The following is a 20978-nucleotide window of genomic DNA, read 5'->3' on the forward strand; positions in this document are numbered from 1 at the left end:
GATGCAGAACAGCAGTTTATTTAGCACCTGTCTGGACTCCAGAGTTGCCTCCAGAGGCTGAGTGCACAGGCTTTGTTCTGGCTATCTTTTCTATGGCATGGGATTCTGGGTCCTAGTGACTTTCCCGCCTAAGCAGTTTGGCTGACCCAATAAGTAGGCCAGTTCACAGAAGCAGAGGTGGTGAGCAATAAGCAGGCCAGTTTACAGAGGCAGAAGTGGTTAGCCTAACAATAAACTTAAGCAACTGTTTTTTTTTTTTTTCTCTTCACTATCCACACAGGAGTGCATGTTATCTTTTGGAATAATTGTTTTGTCTGGGTATGTGTCCATGAGTTGGACTGCTGGATCATATGCTGGAGTTGGAGGAACTCCCATACTGTTTTTCATAGTAGCCGCACTAATTTACATTCTCAACAATGATAAGGTTAGGGCTTCCCTGGTGGCTCAGCTGGTAAAGAATCCATCTGCAATGTGCGGGGGATCTGGGCTGGATTGGGAAGATCCCCTGGAGAAGGGAAAGGCTACCCACTCCAGTATTCTGGCCTGGAGAAGTCCATGAACTGTATAGTCCATGGGGCCACAAGGTCACATGACTGAGTGACTTTCACTTTCCAAAGGTTAAGCTTGTTAGCCTCCTCCAGTAATCAAATTGTCAGCAGCTACTGCCAGGCCAACCTGGAGCCACTTAATCTAGTTGCTTGGAAGCCTCCCAGCTTCTGTATTAGGACTCTACTCTCCAGAGTAGTCCCTTCCTTTCCAGCCAGATACAAAATGGCTTTTTAAAGAGAGGAGCTTTCGTGAGGGCAAATTTTGTAAGTACAAAAAAACATCTTTAGGGGCACTCAAGCCTAATATAGCTCTTCTCTCTTGGGACAGCTGTGTATTTCCAGGGGTTACAATATATTCCATGTATTGAACTTGTTCCTATGAAATTTGTGCCTTTTTCTGGAAGAACCAGTAACCCCGGGCTTGAAGAAAATTAAGAACTTCAATGTCGTTCTCATCTGAGCCTCCATATCAACATGTTATTTACAGACTGTAGAACAGTCCCTTCTAGCAAATCTTTATTTCCTTTCTTAGGGTTTGGGCAAACAAGTGTTGATGTCCCAACACCCCTACGGTGGGTACTTCTGTCCACCAAGTACATTGTTGCATCTGGTCCAAGTTGGGGCTAGTCCACTCAAAGGCAATCTGATATTGTGAGGGATCAACTGGGATTTAAGGTCAGAGTGAGCCACACAGCATCTCCAGGGACTTTTATAAGGATTGGCCACAAGGGGGTGTACAGGGACTACTGCATTTTCCCGTTGAGGTCTCACACCATCTTGTATCCCTCATTTGGCTAACCGACAGAATGGGACTCTTGGATTCAGACAGAGCACCAAGAGCCTATGTTTTAAGAGTGCATCTGTTTAGGGCTGTAACCTTTTCCCTCTAATCTTATGGCTATTGTCTGTTAGGATAATCAGCTTTTGGCTTAAGCTGAGTTTCTGCTGGTTGGCCATTTATGGCCTTCCAGGGACTCCTCTCAGAGAAGGCAATGGCACCCCACTCCAGTACCCTTGCCTGGAAAATCCCATGGACGGAGGAGCCCTGGTGGGCTGCGGTCCATGGGGTCGCTAGGAGTCAGACACGACTGAGCGACTTCACTTTCACTTTTCGCTTTCAGGCATTGGAGAAGGAAATGGCAACCCACTCCATTGTTCTTGCCTGGAGAGTCCCAAGGGACGGCGGAGCCAGGTGGGCTGCTGTCTCTGGGGTCGCACAGAGTTGGACACGACTGAAGTGACTTAGCAGAGGGACTCCTTTGTCTCAAACTGCAGGGTTCACAGCTTGTAGACTCTGGCTGGGTACAGGCCCTTGCTCTTCTTGTTGATCAGCCTTAGCCAGGGTCAAGGTTAGACACTGCTTAAGGCCACCTAACCGCCATGTGGCCCTGAGGGAGCCCAGGGCTCTCCTTGATAGTGGGGTAGGACACTCAACTCAAAAGGCATGTGAGAGGCTCAGTGAAGTAAGGGGCAAGGACTTCCATCAGCTAGTCACCAGGAAGAAGGCCCAGCATGAGAAATCTGGACAAAGTGGCTCCCATATTAAAAAAAAAAAATTTCTTACCTGCCATCAGGGGTTCCTCGATGGATACAGACATCTTGTGGCGGGGGAGCAACCAGAATCCCTGGGCTTCCAGCATGGCCATCCCAGGAGAAGGGCCCCCCTCCTTAGCGACCAAGGGCAGTCCCATCCCCACTGACTGGCCTGTGTGTAGACTGGGCATGGCCCGGGAGCTCCTGGTACTCACTGGCCAATGGCTGGTTGGCTTACACTTAAACCCCCCTTGTTGGTCTCACCTCCAGACTGATGGTCAACTCCTCCTGCCCACTTTGGGTTGCCCTGAGGTTATGTATGAAGCATGGCTGAGAGCAAAGGCTATCTATTTAGTTTGAGCCTTGGTCTGGCTTTTTCATGGTGAGTCCTTTCCTTCTCCATCACTAAATACTTCGAAGGCCACCTCTAGGAGCTATGGCATTTGTGTTTGCGGGTCTAATTGTAACTGAGTTTTTGCCTAGTTTCAGGGGGACTGACCCTAGGGAGCAGAGAGGTCAACCTGTTAGAAGGAATGAGAAAGTGTATTTGAAAGCCATTAAACACTGAAAAAGATCAAAGAAGTGATTTAAGAGGAAGAAAACCCTGTTCTCTTTCAGGGACAGCCTGTGAAAGATTTTTAGAAAACCTTAAAAGAGTATCAAACTTGATACACTGCAGTTGGCTGAACTGACCATATTGTGTCTCTTATTTTCCTATACTTGAGTATATCCCCCGGGGACTGGGCTGCATGGAACTGACCAGGCAATAGCGTGCTTGCAGGTAGGAATATACTGCACAGGCTGGAAGTGAAGGGGGTCCAAGAGGGAATGAAAATAACTTGGGGGAACTGGAATTGGGAATAACAGAAGGTGGCACCTTGAAGGCAGAGGGTGAGGTGGGAGCAACAGGAGGTTCCAAGTCGTTCACCCTGCGTTCCTGATGATGCCTAAAGGGACGTATGAATTCCACCGGACATAGCATTGAGTTTGACCAAGGCACAGTTTGCAAGTGAGGTTCAAGAAATTATCTTCCCAAAAGGCACGAAACACCAGCCTTCCTCCCAAGAGGGAAGCCTTAGAAAAAAAGCGAGGCAGAAACCGTGAAGAGAGGGAGAAGCCAGACATTTCCCAGCCCCAGCTGGGAAAGGCCCTGGATTTACCTGGAATCCAAGGCCCCTTAGAAAGACGCTGACCTCAAGGTCTCCAGCCGGGTCACCGACGGTCCTGAAAGTCAGAAAGAGCCCAACTGTAGACAGATGCTCTATCCTGCCATTTCTGGCAAGACGTGTTTTCACCCCCAGGCCCTTCCACGGTGGGGACACACTAAAGCCTCAGTCTTGCAATATAATCAGACTGCACGTGCAGTTTTCATACGAGGTGTCAGAAATTAAAGCAATTCATCACAGGCCTGGAACTGGATTTGGGAAGCCAGGGACAGTCCAGTCTTACCTCTTACCAGAAATAATTCGGACTTCCGAAGGAACTGCGGCGAGCGGGAGGCAGACGGGCGGAGAACTAAAGACCAATGTGGGCGCTCAGGCTGAGGGAGGAGCCCGGAGGCTAGGTTGGCCGACGAATTTGGGCCACCTTCCCAGGCCCCGCCGGGCCAGGGTCCCGCCCTCCAAAGTGCAGCACTGGGAACCTAAAATGACGTCTCCAACCGCGTGCTTGATCCTAAAAGACCGCGGGTCTGCGAGACTCAAGCTTTTATAGAAACTGTCCCAACTCTGCGATTGGGCAATCCCGGAGGAAGTATCCGCCCCCGTCACCGCTGATACGCTCTTCTTTCTACTTTTCCTGTCTCCACCAACCGAGCCCTGGCATCTTTTTCGGGAGCGGGCTCCAGCACCAGACCCCTTAAGCCCCACCCTTTTGCAGAGGCCATTGAACCTAGCTGTGACTGACGGATATACCCAGCCAATCAGAGCCCGATCTGCAACATAGAATGATTCCGAAGCCACCAATCCATCCCCGCGACGTCGGAGCCGCCGGAAGTCGTAGTTCCTGAAGAGTCGAGGGGAAGGCGGCCGCCTGGGGCCGCGAGAGCCGGGGAACTACAATTCCCGGCGGGCAGCGCGCCGGCGCGCTTCCGGCTCGAGCGGCCCGTCCCTTCCCCGGCCGGCGGCCGAGGGGGCACGATGAGGCGAGAGGGTGGCGCTCCCGTTCTCGAGCGTCCAAGGGCGGGTGAGTGTCCGCGCGGCGTGCCGGGCCCGGGGCTCGCGCCTTCGGTCCGCGCGGTGGAGGGAGGGGCCCGGCGTTTGGGGCCCCGGGAAGGGTTCGGGCCTGGGGGGCGGGGCTCAGGCGCGCCGGGGTTTCCCTCGTCCGTGCGTTTGTCTGTCTGTCAGCTGGGCCATCGCTCGCTCCTCTCCTCCGTTCTTTTCTTTATTCGCTCCTTCTTCCTCCGTTTACGGTTCGCCGCTGGGTGCCCAGCACTGTCACAGGCGCGGGGAGACTGCGGAGAGCGAGACCCCAGTTTTCCTGTACTCTTCTCGAGGAGGATTTTTCAGCCTCGCCCCTCTTGGCACTTCGCGCCCATCGTCACTGCCCGCTGTGCCTTGTAGCGTGTTGATCACTATCCCTGGGCTCCACCCACCAGATGCCAGTAGCCTCCCTCGCCCCCGGTGTGACAACCAAAAATGTCTCCAGCCATTTCCAAGCGTCCCCCCTTTTCAGAACCGGTGATTGGGGGTCCCCCCCACAATACACAGACACAGTCATGAGGATCTGTGACAGGTGCTATGAAAAACGGAAAGAAACGAGAAAGAGACAGTACTGGGGGCTCCTGAAGGGCTTGAGGAGGGGCACCTCCAGCAAGCAGCCTGTCCTGGGAAGTTGCTGGAAAAGCGTGTTGGGCAGAGAAAAGGGACTGCAAAGGCCCAGGATGAGAAAGCTCAGAGGATGCCAGCGGGTTCTGGCGATGGGGTGAGAGGTGAAGTGGTAAGGCCAGGCCAGAGTGCAGGATGGAGGCTGCGTGGTGCTCACAAGGGAGGCTGTTGGGGAACTTGAGCACAGGAGAGCCGGGGTCAGGTCTGTCTAGTCAAGCGCCTCTGGTTGTGTGCGGAGGATGGACTGCTGGCTTTGCTGGGGAAGGAGAGCATGAGGAGGCTGAATTGTGTGTGTCGGGGAAGGGGGGCTTCCTCTTCTAATCCTCACTTGGGTCTGGCTGCCTGGGCCAGGTTATCTTGAGCCAGGTCGGGACGGTCAGCTGGGGCTGAGTCTGGGGTCCTGCTCTTGTTGGGGGTGGGGAGGGTTTCCACCCCACTGAGCTATGTCCCTTGCTTAGAGCTTTGTGCTGCTCATCAGTGTCCCCTTCTCCCATCCCTCAGACCTCTCCTCATGTACACACAGGCCCCCTCTCCTGGGGGCTGCCTTTGGCAAGCATGTGGCATCTCTCTTCCACATTTCTTTGGGCCTCTCCCTTCCCACCGGAGAAGGCAATGGCACTCCACTCCAGTACTTTTGCCTGGAAAATCCCTTGGACGGAGGAGCCTGGTGGGCTGTAGTCCATGGGGTCGCTAGCGTTGGACACGACTGAGCAACTTCACTTTCACTTTTCACTTTCATGCATTGGAGAAGGAAATGGCAACCCACTCCAGTGTTCTTGCCTGGAGAATCCCAGGGACGGGGGAGTCTGGTGGGCTGCCGTCTATGGGGTCGCACAGAGTTGGACACGACTGAAGCGACTTAGCAGCAGCAGCAGCTCCCTTCCCACACCTCTTCTCCTCTCTGTCATAAATACCCCCTTGCACTGCTCTGGGCATCCACGCGGCTTCATGGAAACCCTAGTCCCTGTGTCTTGAGGTGCCTGCATGCTATAACAGCACTGCCTCCAGGAAGCCAGACCCTCCTCCCTCGGAGCAGGAAGAGCCGGGACATGGGCTACCTGGTTGATAAGAGCCCAGCCAGGAAGGAGCTTGAGCTGAGGTTCTCTGTGGAGTGACTCCACTATGGTTGTGTGTCATGATACCTCTGGAAACAAATGAAAAAGATCACGCTCTTTAGCATTGCCTAACGGCAGACAGGAACAGCTGGAAAAGTGCCTTTGGCAGGTTGAGCAGCTCAGTGGTACTTCTGACCCTCTGCCTCCTCTCTGCCCCCAGCTCAGGCTCCTGGCTTCTCCAGAGTCGGGTGTGAACCTTGGCCAGTTGGCTGGACAAAGGAATAGGCAGTTTGGGAAATGGAGGAGGATGTGGCTGAAGGACCTGAGCCACTTTGGAGGCTTTGGCTGCCCAGACACGATGATCCAGCCTCTTGCTGGCTTGGGGAGGGGCTGGTTTACCTGCAAGGTGGGGCCCCTTGGTTTGCTGGCTGCCACAGAGGAAGCAGAAGGAACAGGACTTTGGTCAGCCTCGGCCCTGATCTCTTGCTGGCTGTCTGTGCCTGCGATGACCTTGCAGCTCTGTTTTCAGTTCTCAAGAAGGAGCTGATGTCGGTGGAGCCTTCGTTGCTAACTCACGTGGCATCTCTCACAGTTCTTTCCAGACTTGGGTGGAGCCAGTCCATTTAACGGGGGAAGAAACCTGAGGACCAGGCAGGCACACTACTTGCCCGAAGTTGCACACTTGCCAAGTGGCAGAGGTGGGGTTTGAACTCAGGTCTCCCCAAGCCTAGCACTTGCGGGTGGGCACCCAGCATTTCAGGCCTCTAGCTGGCTCATGCGGGGGGATCCATGAAGACAGACCCACCAATCCCTCTCAACTGATGTCCTCAGTGTCCCCGTGTGCTAGCCCTGAGTCTGAAGAGATGGTCCTCCCCAGGGGAGCGTCGAGTCAGGTGGGGCTGGTGCTGACGCCACTGTGCACACCTGGCCCTTAGCCGCTTGGGCAGGAGGAAGTGGGCTGTCTGAAAGTCTTTTGGGGATGGACATTCCCAGGAGCCCCCGGGAGCAAGGAGGAGCATCCCAGCAGACACCAGGACTGGAGGGGTGTGCCTGAGGGCTGAGGGGCGTGGGCTGGTCACCTCCAGACCCAGATCTGGCCCAGAGCCTGCATGCCCTCCCCCACTTCCACTGGGAAGCAAGAAGGAGGAAACCCAGGAGACAGAAGCCACACAGGGAGCAATGAGACCACGGCCAGGTGAGCCTGGAGGTGCACACGGGGCCCAGGGACTACCAGCCACTTGGCTCTTAGGTCAAGGCTCCGGGCCTGTCTCCACGAGTTTAGACTCCTGATTTAGGACAGCTGTTGGGGCTTGCTGGGCCCTGTGGTGGAGGGAGGGTGTGGGCAGGAAAAAGCAGCCCTGCAGCTGGACACTGAGAGAGGAGGATGAATGCCACCTCTTTCCAGCACATTCTCTCCCTGCACTGGATCTGGCCAGCCCCTTCCTCCAGGAAGCCCTCTGGACGTCCCACAGGCTGGGCCAGGCCCTGACCTCATACATGGTCCTCAGATATGGGGAAGAAAGGATTGGGGGGGGATGAGGCTGGCCCCCAGGGCGGGTGGGGACAGGAAGGCATTTCCATTGCCAAGTAGAGGTTAAGGCTGGGCTGTGGTGCAGGAGGGGCTGGGCAGGCTGGAGAGGCTGCCCCTGGACAGGAAAGGCCAGGAGGCTGGGTGGAAGAGGCAAGGAGGCAGAGCCCTGGGGAGGGCAGGCCACAGCAGGTGTCTTGGGCTGCTCTGACACCTGCGTGGAGTCTGGGCTATGGGTGCCAGGGGCAGGATGGAGAGTAGAGGCCGAAGGCCTGGGCCAAGCGCTGGGAGGGAAGGTGGCTGGGCAGGCGCCAGACCAGGGTGCGCTGGGGTCCGAGGGGACCCCTGACAGTCACAGCCTGCCTGTCTGGGACGGAAAAAGCATATTAAGGAGACGCAGGGAACAGTGACGGGAAGTGTGTGTAGCTTTGCTATGGCAACCGGGCCTGTCTCTATAGGACTTGGCAGCCTGGCCTGGGCTTGGGCCAGGGGGCCCTGGGGCAGGGCTTACCTGGGGCTGTGTGGTCTACAGGTGAGGCCAAGGCTGCACACACAGCTCCTCCGAGCCACCCCCCCCGCCCCCCCGGGGTAGTCAGCATCAAATGTGTGGCCTTAATGGCGTTTAGAGGCCAATCCACTGCCTGCTGCCTCAGCACGTGCTGTTCAGGGGACCCCACCACACCCGCTGCTTGGGCTGTTGGAGCAGCTGTCTCGAGGCAGATCTCGACCTCGTCTGGCCACCCTACTGACCATGGATGCCCCCCACAGCCCTCTGGGTATTTCCTGAGGGGAAGGGGCGTCATGTCCCACACTCCTGAAGAGGACGCCCCAGCAGATCCCTTTGGGCTCCCTCCCAGGGAGGCTGATCAGAGGAGTGGGCGGGGGGCTTTCCTGAAGCCGGGTGGATGGAGAAGTTCAGGCGCTGGGGCATTTGGGGCGAATTTCTAGTTCCTCATTGGGCAGTGAATGCACCCCAGGCCCCAGGACACCCTTAGACATGGGTGTGGGTGGCCAAGGACCCCTGGGCGTTGACACCCGCTCAGGCGAGGCAGGGGAGGGGCTCTTCTTGGTCCTCCAGCCCTACAGCCTCACCCCAGGTGGACACCCTATTTCCATCAGGACTGGGGCCTTTCTCAGGGATAAGATCTCTGAATCCAGCCCCCAGACTGTGCTGAGGTGCCTTGGCCAGGAAGGAGGGAGGGTGAGGGGGCGCGCTTTCTGGCCCTCCTCCACCCTGGGTGGGGTCTCCCTGGTCTGCCAGCCCGCAGCTTTTCCCAGTTTATCAAGGGCCAGGTTCTGGTGTGGGTGAGGATTCTCACTCTGTTGACAACGTCCTGCCTGTCTAGGAGCCTCAGGCTGACTGTGGGGTGGGGAAGGGGCCTCCTCCTCCGGGGCCAGGGCACACCCCTGGCTGGCCTCAATGGAGCCCCAGCCTACGGAGTGCTGAGCTGTGCTCTTGCGTTTCTGGGGTTTTGGCCTCCAGGAAGAGGATACTGGGGAGGACTGTTATTACGAAATGCAGCCCCTGGGGGGCCTGAGGGCGGGCCGGGGGGCATCTCGCTCCATTCCAAGAAGCTCTGGATGCAATCCCAGCGTTCCAGGTGGGCGGGGCGAGCAGGGTGCCCCACCATCTGGGGTGAGCAGGGTGGGCGGGGCGACAATCCCCTCCCTCCCGCCCCTGCACGCCATCCAGGGTGCATGAGTGGGTGGGGCGGAAGGGTTCCCCCCACCATCCAGGGCGCACGGGTGGACAGAACGGACAGGGTCCTCCCACCATCCAGGGCGCATGGGTGGGTGGGACGACCAAGGTCCCCCATCATCCAGGGCCGGGGCGGTGCACTGAACCCCGTGAACTGGGAAGTGATTCCCTCCGTCCTTCCCTCTCTCAGCCCGGCTCACGGGGCCAGTCCTGTCCGGTCTGTCCCCTGCCGGCTCCTGTGTCATTGCCCCGCCTGACCCTATTGGCTGTCTGGGGACTTTCCGGCTGATTTGCATGTTGCCTGCAAGTCCTGCGTGCCTTTCTGTTTACTTCACTTCGGAGCGGGACAGCCAGACCGCCACTGCAACAGGCGCTCAGGCAACCGGCACCCCCGAGGGGGCGGGCAGGCTGGCTGCGGCCTGGGGGGAGCGCCTGCCAGGGTCACGGCCGCCCGGACCGTGGGTGCCACTCTCTGCAGCCGGCAGCTGGCCTCGTGGCCCCGGGGAGCTTGCAGCGGAGGGAGCAGATGATTGTAAAATCCAGGTCAGTGTCAGCCAGCGGCCACCCAGAGCCAGCCGCGGGTTCCCCCAAAGGGGTGGAGCGCTTTGCGCGGATGGGTTGAGTGCTGGCGCTGGCTGGGCCTCACACAGCTACAGCCCAGTGGCCTTACTCCTAGCAGGGCAGCCCCCAGGACTTCCTACTTAATAGGGAGACCCACAGGGGTGCTGGAGGTGGGCTTCCAGAGCCCCTGTTACCCCCTAGAGAAGAAGCCACAGAGAAGGGGGGGTATGTGGGGGGGCAAGCCCTTTGAGTCACAGCAGGGCCAGCAGCAGGCAGGAGGGGGAGGCTTTGGCCAAGCTCTGGGGACACCTCAGGCACTCAGAGCCCTGCAGGTGGGCGAGGTGCCTCATGGCAATGCCACCTGTGGGGGCTGAGAGCCACCGTGTCAAGGCCTGAGTCTCAAAACTTGGGCCTGTGGCGAGAGGTGGTCTTTGGAGGGGTGCAGCTGGGGAGAAGTGAGGAGAGCTTTAGAGCCAACCCCTCCCTGCTGTCCTGCCGGGTGGGCCCCAGGGCATACTGCTTGGCCGTTGTGGGGGGCGTGGTTGTCGCTGGAGGAGCCAGGTCAGGAGGGCCTGGTGTGGAAAGTGCCAGAACCAACTGGACTGTGCCTTGCTGTCTGCTGGACTCACATGGGGGGCATAGAGCATCTCCTACCTTCTCGTGGGGGGATGGGTTGTCCTTCCCCTTGGAGCCTTGGGGTCCTGCAGGACCCCCAGACCACTAGATGGGCCCCTGCCTGCCCTGCAACATGGGGAGAGCCATTCCTAATGCTGGTCTGATGGCTGGACCATGCGCTGGGTGATGAGCCTGTGGTGTGTGTCCAGGGGAGGCTGCTGGAGGTCTCCCAAGGTGCAGAGGTCATGCGGGCTTGGTGAAGGGGCCTGGGCGTGTGGCCTTCCTCCCTGTGCAGGGCTCTCAGCACAGCCGACTGCCGTGGGGGACACGGTGCTCCTGGCTGCAGACGCAGCAGGTCCTGATGTCAGGCACACTGCTCTGGGGGCGGCGGGGGAGGGGGGGGGGCGGGGGGCGGGTGGAGTCTGCTGATACGGCCACCTCAGTTTAGTTCAGTTCAGTCACTCAGTCTTGTCGACTCTTTGCAACCCCATGGACTGCAGCATGCCAGGCCTCCGTGTCCATCACCAACTCCCGGAGTTTACTCAAACTCAGGTCCATGGAGTCGGTGGTGCCTTCCAACCATCATCCTCTGTCGCCCCTTTCTCCTCCTGCCTTCAATCTTTCCCAGCGTCAGAGTCTTTTCCAGTGAATCAGTTCTTCACATCAGATGGCCCTGTCAGGGTGGGCACTATCTTGGGAGTGGAGCTGCCCTCCTGGAGGGCCCGTCCTCTGTGGGCGGCTGACGGGATCTGCTTACACCCAGGCCTGGCTAGCTCTCCCTGGGCCCACCCTAGCTCCTCTCTTATTGGGTGGGAGTCCCCAGAAACCGGGGGTGATGCCCACAGCACCGTCTCTCAGCTACCTGCTTACCCCAGCCCTTGAGATTGAGTCACTCTGGGGGGCAAGCAGAGTCATGCTCTGTTCCTGGGGTGGGTGACCTGCACACCATCAAGAGCCTGAGCTCTGCGCTCCTCTCCTGCCTGAAGGGGCTTTCTGTGTGTGGTGTGGCTGGTGAGGGGCGGGGCACCACCCAACAGGTCCCCTGGGGCGTGGCCACAGCTGCCCTGGCAGGAAATAGCCTGAGGCTGGCCCAGCCTTGGCCCCAGGGGCATCCTGACCTTGGACCCCGGGGAGCAGACAGAGCAGGAGTGAGGAGGTGGGTGGCAGAGCTGGCTGGCTTTTCCCAAGGGCTAAGCCTTGGAGCAAGGTGGAACTGAGCACCAGCTCCTGCCCCCCCCACAACCCCCGGGCTGCCTCCTTCCCTCCGGCCTGTCTATACCTGGGGCAGGTGGGAGGGGAGGGGGCTTTGACTGCAGGAACCCACCCTTGTTGGGATTGGTGGTGGAGCCAGGCCGGCCGGAGCAGCCCTGCCAACCAGCAGGGCTTGGGCCACCGTCTGGAGCCCTGTGTCTGTTCTGCCCACAGGGGACGCCGCCCGAGGAGCCTGGATGCCGCTCTAGAGCATGAGCTCGGGCAAGGGCGCCCGCTACAACCGCTTCTCCGGGGGGCCGAGCAACCTTCCCACCCCAGACACGGCCGGGGTGAGGGCCAACCCCAGGGAGGGTCGCCTCTGGGCACGCCTTGTGCTCACCCCACACGCCCAGGGCCCTGGGGGGCTTTCCAGAACACCCAGTCCATCCCTGGAGGTCCCTCGGGTGGGCTGTGCCACGTGTGTGGTTGGTGTGTCTGCGAGTGTGTGTGCACGCGGGCTCCTTAGTGGGACAGCATGTCAGCCCGTATCCACATGTGTGGCCACATCCTCCGCGGGGTCGGGGCCGAGTCACATTCATTCTCTCTCCAGACCAGAATGGAAACCACGTTCGGTCCCGCCTTTTCGGCTGTCACCACCATCACAAAAGGTGAGCCTGGGAGCCCAGACCAGCCTGGGCCAGGGAAGCAGTCCGCCATCCCGCTGCCTGCCCCCAGGTCCCCTACACCTCCTCGCGGAGCCCTGCCCGCCGCCTCTCTGAGTGGGCACCATTTCACACCCCGTCCCTGATCAAGTGACCCCTGACTCATCCCAGCCCAGGCTCTTAGGGTCGGGCTCGGGGACAGGCCGGGCCTGGGATGGTGGCAGGACAGACTCCTGGGCTCCTTCCTGGAGTCCGGTCCCTTGGGGAGCCCCCAGCGTGTGTGTCTGGGAGGTGGGGAGGAACCAGCACACGAAGGCACAGCCTCTTCCCTGGAGATGGCACGTGGCCCCTCCGGGCAGGACCGCTGGTCCTTTTGCCTCTTCAGGGCTCTGCCTCTCCTCGCACTGCCCACCGTGGCCCTTTCTCTTTGCAGCCGATGGGACCAGCACATACAAACAGCACCGCAGGACGCCCTCTTCCTCTAGCTCCCTGGCCTACTCCCCGCGGGACGAGGAGGACAGCATGGTAGGTCTGCGCCGCGCTCCTCTCTGCCCTCGGGAGCGGGCCTGGCAAGAGGCCCAGGAGGAGCTGAAGGTGGAGGCTTAGCTGGAGGGAGTGCCTCGAGCTCAGAGGTGAGGGTGGAGAGAGCGGTGAGGCCAGGGCCCAGCGCGGCGACACCCCAAGACCTGAGCCCCTGTGGCCGGGTTTCCAGAGGGGCGAGGGGTGGCTGGGCTGGGTGGTGTGGCGCCCGCAGGTCTGGACGTTTGACTTCCTCTTGTGGGGGTGGTAGGAGCCACAGAACGTTCATTCAGGAGGGTGACCAGGTCTGATCCCCATCTTTGAAGCTTTCTCTCCTACTGAGTGGAGACTGTGTGTGTGGGTTGCTGGGTGCAAGCAGGGGCCCTGAGCCTGGGGGTCCTGACCACAGACAGGAGTCAGCAGGTAGGCCCGGGCGGGGGTTACCGATTTAGGGGTTTGGGGCAGAGTTGGAGCTGGGTGTCAGTGCCCAGGCCATGGGGCCAGGGTCACAGTGGCCATTCCCTGCCAATCTGCCCACTGGCCCTTCGCTCGGCTCTGGGGCTGCAAGGGGAAGCAAAGGTGGGCCTGGGTAGCGGGCCTGGGGCGCAGTCACCCTCGGGCTCTCACCCTCGCCCACCTCTCTGGGCTGCCCCTGCTTTGCCTCGGACCTTCCTCTGGCCAGCTGTACAGCCCTGCTAACCCCCCAGCACCCAGGCTTTTTCCTCAGTGGCCAGCCTTTGTTTTCTGTTTAATAGGAAAAAAAAAAAAGTATTTCTAATTATTCAAAAAACACACTCATGTGCCCAGAACAGCACTAGGCCCTCCCCAAGCACTCGCCCCCTCCCCTGGGCTCTGCCTGCCTCTGTGTCTGGGGCCCATGACGTGCCCAGGGCCTGTGATGTGCCCAGGACCTGTGACGTGTCTGGTGCCTGTGACGTGTCCAGGGCCCGTGACGTGTTCATGGAGCAAGGCTGGAAGCAGTAGGCCTGCCTGCCTGCCTGGCTGGGCCTTGAGGACAGTGGATTCCCTGTGAAATCCTTGGGTTTTGGCGGCTTCTGGATGTGGGCACGTGCTGTGAGGGCCTGGAGCTGTGGCCACCTGGACACCAGGTCTTTGGCGGCTGTCGGGCCCCCCCGGGCCACGCCCGCTGCTGGCCCTGAGGAGCTGGACCTTCCCGGACCCTGAGGTTTGGGGCCAGTGGCCCTGCCCCCGGCCCAGACCTGCAGCTGCCCCTGCACTCAAGGGGAGTGGGGTCCCCACAGCGGGCAGGCGGCCAGGGGGAGAGAGCCTGGCCAGCCCACATGCTTGGCCCCCCTCCCGCCTGGACCTGTTCTCGCCCTCTGGTTTCCATTGCTACCCTGGGGATGGTTTGACTCACTTCCTCTGACTTTCCCCTCTCGCTCCTCACGTGGTGTTTCCATGCAAACGTGCCACTTGGGCTGCCGGGTGCTGCCCTGGTGAGGGAGGTGCCCGTCTGTGGGCACGCTGGGCACACGGATCTCTGCCGCCCGCACGCCGGGAAGCCGGGCCCTGGCACTACCCAGCCAGCCTCCCTGGGCCCATAGGGGTCTTGTGCCTCGGGCTGGTGGGGAGGGGACCCTTCTAACTGTCTATGCACCCGCCACGGCTTGGAAGGAAGCAGCCGGGCCCAGAGGGGCTGGTGGGCTGGGCGTGGAGGCAGGTGGTTTATGGCTCTTGAATGAGGCTTTGGGAGGGTGAGAGAGGAGCATGGGAGTGACTGGAGCAGTTGCTCTCGTAGGATCTCTCCTGGAGGATTCTGGGCCCTGAAGGAAAGAAGGGACGGTGCCCCTTGTCCTGGCGCACCCCTCCTTGTGTCTCTGGAAGCTCAGGCAGAGTCCAGCACCTGTGCCCCTCCCCCCTGCTCTCAGAGGCTGGGCTGGGGTTTGGTGGGGGTGTCCACCCTACCCTGGTAGCCTCCCTGGCTTGGGCTACTGTCCCCAGGCAGGACAGCCCGTGGGCCCCTGGAGCCCTGCAGCCAGCCTTCCAGCCCCTCCCTCTGGCACTCTGGGGGCCGTGGCCACCCCCGCCCTGGGATTGGCTGGTGGAGGTGCCCCCTCTGCGGCCCACATTCCCTCACGGGAAGCAGGAAGCTGGCCGAGCGTGTCCTCGTAGAATTGAATAGCAGGAAGTCTCTCCATTTACACAAAGAAAGTTGGCAGACGTGAGCGGGCGTCCTGACGGCAGGGCCAGGACCGTGGGGCCGGCTTCGCGCCCTCAGCACACTGGGGACTGGGCTGGCGCCCGCTGGGCCAGGGGTCCTGGCCCGGTCCTCCCGCCTGCTGATGGTCGGCCCCCTGCCCGCAGCCCCCTATCAGCACGCCTCGCCGCTCCGACTCAGCCATCTCCGTGCGCTCCCTGCACTCTGAGTCTAGCATGTCCCTCCGCTCCACGTTCTCGCTGCCGGAGGAGGAGGAGGAGCCGGTAGGTGTGGCCGGTGGGGGGCCCTCCCCGTGCCCGGCGGTGGGGGCCCCTTCCCCTCAGGCTCCCTGTCCGCACAGGTCCACATCGGGGACTTGGGGGCCCAGACTGGGTCCCCCAGGCACGTTCTTCTCTCTCCCCGTCCCAGGGGCTGCCCGGGGACCAGCTTTCAGCAGGAAAGGCGGGGCCCACCTGGGGCCCCTTCTGGTCTGAGTCCCAGGGAGAGGGTGGGCACAGCTGGAGGGCCTCTCCATGCGCAAGTCCCCTCGAGCCCTAGGCCTCAGTGGGCTCCCCTCAGGACACACCCCGGCCGAGGTGCTCTCGCCCCAGGAGGGCAGCCCGGCCTGCGGGACGGGGAGTTGGGTTCCCGTAGCCCTGGCGCCCCTCACCCCACCCTGCTTGGTTCCAGGAGCCGCTGGTGTTTGCCGAGCAGCCCTCGGTGAAGCTGTGCTGCCAGCTCTGCTGCAGCGTGTTCAAGGACCCCGTGATCACCACGTGTGGGGTGAGCTGCCCTCCCAGCCTGTGTGCTCTGTGAGCCCCGAACCGTGAGGCACCCGGTCTGGCCGCCCAGCACGTGCCCTCTGCAGTGGGCGAGGGGTGGGGTCCCTGCGGCTGCGCCCCCACCTGCCCGTTGTCCCCACAGCACACCTTCTGCCGAAGATGCGCCTTGAAGTCAGGTAGGACCCTCTCAGCCCAGGCCCGGCCACCCGGGTCCCCAGTGGCGGGGAGGTCCCTCTGGGGAGGTCCACCCGGGGCCCAGCTCTGATGGAGCCCCCTAGTCCTCCGCCACCGGCAGTTCCTGGCCAGCGCTCAGGCCAGGCTCGGGGCCTCCCCGCAGCGGGTGTGGGCGAGACCCCCAGGTGCAGCGCCCGCTGTCAGGGCTGCTGGCCTCGCGGACTCAGGCCTTAGCCGCTGGCCCTTTCCACGCTCTGTCCCCAGCCCCCCGGCACTACCCCAGACTCCTGGGTCCACCAAGAGGCCTCCGTCGCCACTGCTCACCTAGTGGTGGTCCCTGGTGGCCCAGCCGAGCGTCCCTTCCTGTTCTGGGAGCCCCAGAGGGGAAGGTAGACGCCAGGATGAGGCCCCTGGTGTAGGCTCAGCCCACCCAGCCGGGGAGCAGGCTCCAGGCCCGCCGCCCACCAGGGCATGCTCTCCCCGGGGCGGGGCTGGCTGGGCAGGCCATGGGGTCAGCGTGCCCTCCCCCCCAGAGAAGTGCCCCGTGGACAACGCCAAGCTGACGGTGGTGGTGAACAACATCGCGGTGGCCGAGCAGATCGGCGAGCTCTTCATCCACTGCAGGCACGGCTGTCGGGCGGTGGGGGGCGGGAAGCCCTCCGTCTTCGAGGTGGACCCCCGAGGGTGCCCCTTCACCATCAAGCTCAGCGCTCGAAAGTAAGGGCCCCCGTCTGCCCCCAGTCCCCGCCCCCCCGGGGCCCCCGAGAGCTGGGGCCGCTGGGGACTCAGCCCGCACGCCGTGCCGCCCGGCCGCCCCTCCAGGGACCACGAGGGCAGCTGTGACTACAGGCCTGTGCGCTGCCCCAACAACCCCAGCTGCCCCCCCCTCCTCAAGATGAACCTGGAGGCCCACCTCAGGGAGTGCGAGCACATCAAGTGTCCCCACTCCAAGTACGGGTGAGTGGGCGGGGCGGGGGCGGGGCCGGCAGGCCGGGGCGGGGCCAGGGGCGGGGCGGGGCGGGCGCAGGGGGCGGCAGGCCTGGGCTGGCGGTCACGGCCCCTCCTTCAGCAACCCTTGGCTGAGAGCCGCCTGAGTACCAGGCACTGGGGAGACGGCCTTAGCGGGAGCCACACCATCGACTGTGTAATTACAAACCGAGGTACAGGTGCTGAGGAGACCCGAGCCCCGTGGGGACACAGCGCCCGGGGAGCTGGGAACTGATGCATGCAAGGGCACAAGCCGGGCCCGGACCTGGGAGAGGGCTTCTGGCAGCTGGACCAGCAGCAGCGAGTTGAGAGCAGAGGGGAAAGGGGCCAGCAGAGGCGGCAGCAGCTGGCTCTTCGGGGCGGAAGCCAGTGAGGGGGAGCAGGAGCCCTGGAGGAGCTCTGGGCTGGAGTGCGGCGGCTGGATTGCTGGGGGAGGCAGGACGGGCGGTGGGCGAGCGGCTGTGCACAGGGCAGTGGCCCGGCACAGAAGTGGGGTTTGTGGGAGACTCTTGGGGCTGGAGAGGCAGAGGGAAGGGGCCACCTGGCGGGCAGGTGGGCAGGACAGCTGTCCCATCCCTCCAGGTGCACGTTCATCGGGAACCAGGACACATACGAGACGCACTTGGAGACGTGCCGCTTCGAGGGCCTGAAGGAGTTCCTGCAGCAGACAGACGACCGCTTCCATGAGATGCACGTGGCGCTGGCCCAGAAGGACCAGGAGATTGCCTTCCTGCGCTCCATGCTGGGCAAGCTCTCGGAGAAGATAGACCAGCTGGAGAAGAGCCTGGAGCTCAAGTTTGGTGAGAGACCGGCCCAGGGGGTGCAGGGGTTCAGCCCTGCCTCCGGGTCCCTGACACCCCCTGCCCTGCCACTCAGATGTCCTGGATGAAAACCAGAGCAAGCTCAGCGAAGACCTCATGGAGTTCCGGAGGGATGCGTCCATGTTGAATGTGAGCGGGCAGGGGCCACGGGCGGGGCCGGATGCTGGGAGGTGGGTGGGGTGGGTCCCAGCAGAAGGCCTGTTCCCACTCAGGATTAGGTGTCTGTGCTGGGGGGCCCTGCCTGGGGCAGGAAAGGCCATTGGGACCCCACCCATCCCACGCTCTGCTCTGCTCTTGGCCCCACAGGACGAGCTGTCCCACATCAACGCGCGGCTGAACATGGGCATCCTCGGCTGTGAGTGTGGGCCCCCTGCTGCCCGCCCCGCGGTCCCCAGGCCCCCAGACACCTCATACCTCCTGTCTCTCTGCAGCCTATGACCCACAGCAGATCTTCAAGTGCAAGGGAACATTTGTGGGCCACCAGGGCCCCGTCTGGTGTCTTTGCGTCTACTCCATGGGGGACTTGCTTTTCAGTGGGTCCTCTGACAAGACCATCAAGGTGGGTAGCAGCCTGCCCAGGGGCCAGGCAGCCTGGAGCAGCAGGGCTGGGCATGGCACACCAACCTCTGCCAGCTCCAGGCCTGCCCATGGACAGGGCTTTCTCTGCTCACATCATTCGTGCTGTAGTGCCCCCTGCCACCAGGCTGGCCCTGCTGGGATCTGCCCTGACCCTGGTTTCTGCAGGTGTGGGACACGTGTACCACCTACAAGTGCCAGAAGACGCTGGAGGGCCATGATGGCATTGTCCTGGCCCTCTGCATCCAGGGGTGAGTGTGGGCGCACATGTGTCCACTGAGCACAGGGCCCACGTGGACTGTGGCTGCATGTGTCATAGAGTGACTTTGTCCGCCAGTCCTGGGACCCTGAGCAGGGCCGAGTCATGGGTGGTGGTACGTGGGGCCTCCGTCTCTGACACTGTGCCTCCCTGAGCAGAGCCCTGACCCCGGAGAGCCTCAGGTGGCCGAGGACAGGCAGGACCGGAGGGGAGGCAGGCTCCTGCTGGCCAACAGGGCCCGGCCACCCCCTAGCCCAGAGTGCCCCTTCTAGACCATCCCTCCTGGAATGTGTCACGAGGCTGTGTGCTGTGGGCGTGAGTGTGTATGTGCGTGTGAGATGCTGGCGCACAGGAAGCAACAGCTTGACTGCCAGCAATGCTAACAAGGGTAATTACCTCCCGCCTCAGCTGTCAGACGCTTGCCAGGCAGGCGCGTCCAAGGTCCTCTCGCTGAGGCGGGAAGACCGAGGCTGGGCTCAAGGAAGCTGTAGTGGTCCTGGCAATGGCCAAGGCCTCTGGTTCCTGGTGGCCAGTGCTCGCTTGGCCCGGCCAGGGTGGTGTCAGCAGGGGTGCTGGCTTCTCCCGCCCTGACACCCTGGCTTTCCTTCCCCAGGTGCAAGCTCTACAGTGGCTCGGCCGACTGCACCATCATTGTGAGTGGGGCCGGCGGGCGGGCAGGGCCTGAGAGCCCCAGGCACTCTGTGCCACTGGGGCCTGGGCTCGGCAGGGCCTCAGGCTTCGCGCCTATCTCCCACCAGGTATGGGACATCCAGAACCTACAGAAGGTGAACACGATCCGGGCCCACGACAACCCGGTGTGCACGCTGGTGTCCTCACACAACATGCTCTTCAGCGGCTCCCTGAAGGCCATCAAGGTCAGGCCGGGCGGTGTGTGTGCATGCCGGTGCCGGTGGTGGCCCGCCGGCCTGCACTCACGGCCACTCCCACAGGTCTGGGACATCGTGGGCACAGAGTTGAAGCTGAAGAAGGAGCTCACTGGCCTCAACCACTGGGTGCGAGCCCTGGTGGCCGCCCAGACCTACCTGTACAGCGGCTCCTACCAGACAATCAAGGTGGGCCCCCCCGACCCCGAGCCGGCTCTGTCTGCCCTGCCCCCACTGGGCCAGCACAGGGAGGCCCTCACATGCACCCTGGGTCGTGGGTGGGCCGCCTGGCCTGTGACCAAGTGGCCTGCGCTTGCCCGTAGATCTGGGACATCCGGACCCTCGACTGCATCCACGTCCTGCAGACGTCTGGCGGCAGCGTCTACTCTATCGCTGTGACCAATCACCACATCGTCTGTGGCACCTACGAGAACCTCATCCATGTAAGAGCGGACGCGGGGGGGCGGCGTCTGGCTCTGGGCCCCTGTCCGCCCCCATCTGTGTCCTCTGACCTGCCAGCGCCACCCCCCAGGTGTGGGACATCGAGTCTAAGGAGCAGGTGCGGACCCTGACAGGCCATGTTGGCACCGTGTACGCCCTGGCAGTCATCTCAACGCCAGACCAGACCAAAGTCTTCAGCGCATCCTATGACCGGTCTCTTAGGGTACGAGCTGGCCAAGTGCCTGGAGGGGGCAGCTCAGGGCTGGTGCCAGGCCTGGGCGGTCCTCATGTCCCATGTGTCCCCAGGTCTGGAGTATGGACAACATGATCTGCACGCAGACTCTGCTGCGTCACCAGGGCAGTGTGACCGCGCTGGCCGTGTCCCGGGGCCGGCTCTTCTCCGGAGCCGTGGACAGCACTGTGAAGGTCAGCACCGTGGCTCAGGCCATCCACAGGGGCTGTGTGGGGAAGTGGGAGCGAGGGAGGCAGGTGGGAGCTAGCAGCCCGGGCTGTCGGGGGCAGGTACGGATGGCAGCGGGCTTTGGGGCTGCATGGCCAAAGTGGCACTTGAAATGGAGTCTTCCCCCTGCAGGTGTGGACTTGTTAACAGAATCCACGCCGGGTCTCAGCTTCCTCTGGGCCTGACCTAGGCCTAAGCCCGGTGGGCCACGTGACTGGTCTTGGGGTCTCTGCCTGCCCCATGGGGACTCAGCCAGGCAGGCAGTGCCCTCCCTGCCCTGTGCCCCATGAGCCTCCCTCTGCTTGGCCCTGTCACCGTCACTGCCAGGACAGTGCCCAGCCCATCTGGGTGCCAGGTACGACGCTTGCCAGGCCCACCTCCATCCTCACTCCAGATGGACTGTGGGCCTTTTTACTCACCTTTTCTACACTGTTTTTAGACTGTACATAGATTTGATTACTTCTTGATTGAAATAAAAGTTGCACAGACTGTGGCTCTGAGTGGGGATGGTCCTCGGGGAGGGGGGACACCTGAGCACGCCGGGGGGCACAGGCACTGCCCAGTGGGAGGGAAGCTGGGCAGGGGCCACAGAGGTGCCTGTTGACAACCCCAGGATGTGGTCCTGTTGGTGGCTGCTTCCCCCTGCCAGGAACAGGCAAGCCCCCCACTTGCCCCAATATGCAACCCCCCACCAAAAAAA

At 61.7% G+C, this 20978-nt stretch overlaps 1 protein-coding gene, 1 long non-coding RNA gene and 1 other non-coding gene across 7 annotated transcripts; 1 reads left to right on the forward strand and 2 right to left on the reverse strand.

Moving 5' to 3' along the window:
- Nucleotides 1-3761, reverse strand: LOC100847802 (uncharacterized). The gene is made up of 2 exons (XR_139675.6): nt 3531-3761; nt 1-3305 (listed from the first exon to the last, which is right to left on the reverse strand). It is a non-coding gene; the product is annotated as an uncharacterized lncRNA (long non-coding RNA).
- LOC112444384 (small nucleolar RNA SNORD60) lies at nt 3408-3490 on the reverse strand. Its single transcript, XR_003032711.1, has one exon. It is a non-coding gene; the product is annotated as a small nucleolar RNA SNORD60 (small nucleolar RNA).
- Nucleotides 3762-4201: 440 nt separating the features above from the next.
- On the forward strand, nt 4202-20771 carry TRAF7 (TNF receptor associated factor 7). 5 transcript variants are annotated; one of them, XM_059881264.1, is made up of 22 exons: nt 4202-6659; nt 6955-9731; nt 11790-11905; nt 12166-12223; nt 12651-12742; nt 15062-15178; nt 15585-15677; nt 15819-15852; nt 16384-16567; nt 16673-16807; nt 17420-17637; nt 17714-17787; nt 17965-18013; nt 18090-18217; nt 18403-18485; nt 19107-19146; nt 19252-19368; nt 19444-19566; nt 19701-19820; nt 19910-20041; nt 20125-20244; nt 20411-20771. In XM_059881264.1, exons 3-22 carry the CDS (start codon nt 11828-11830, stop codon nt 20423-20425), a joined length of 2010 nt encoding a protein of 669 aa, XP_059737247.1. In that variant the 5' UTR covers nt 4202-6659; nt 6955-9731; nt 11790-11827; the 3' UTR covers nt 20426-20771.
- The last annotated feature ends 207 nt before the right edge of the window (nt 20772-20978 follow it).

This window comes from Bos taurus, chromosome 25, assembly GCF_002263795.3.
Source record: "Bos taurus isolate L1 Dominette 01449 registration number 42190680 breed Hereford chromosome 25, ARS-UCD2.0, whole genome shotgun sequence".
Classification (NCBI taxonomy): domain Eukaryota; kingdom Metazoa; phylum Chordata; class Mammalia; order Artiodactyla; family Bovidae; genus Bos; species Bos taurus.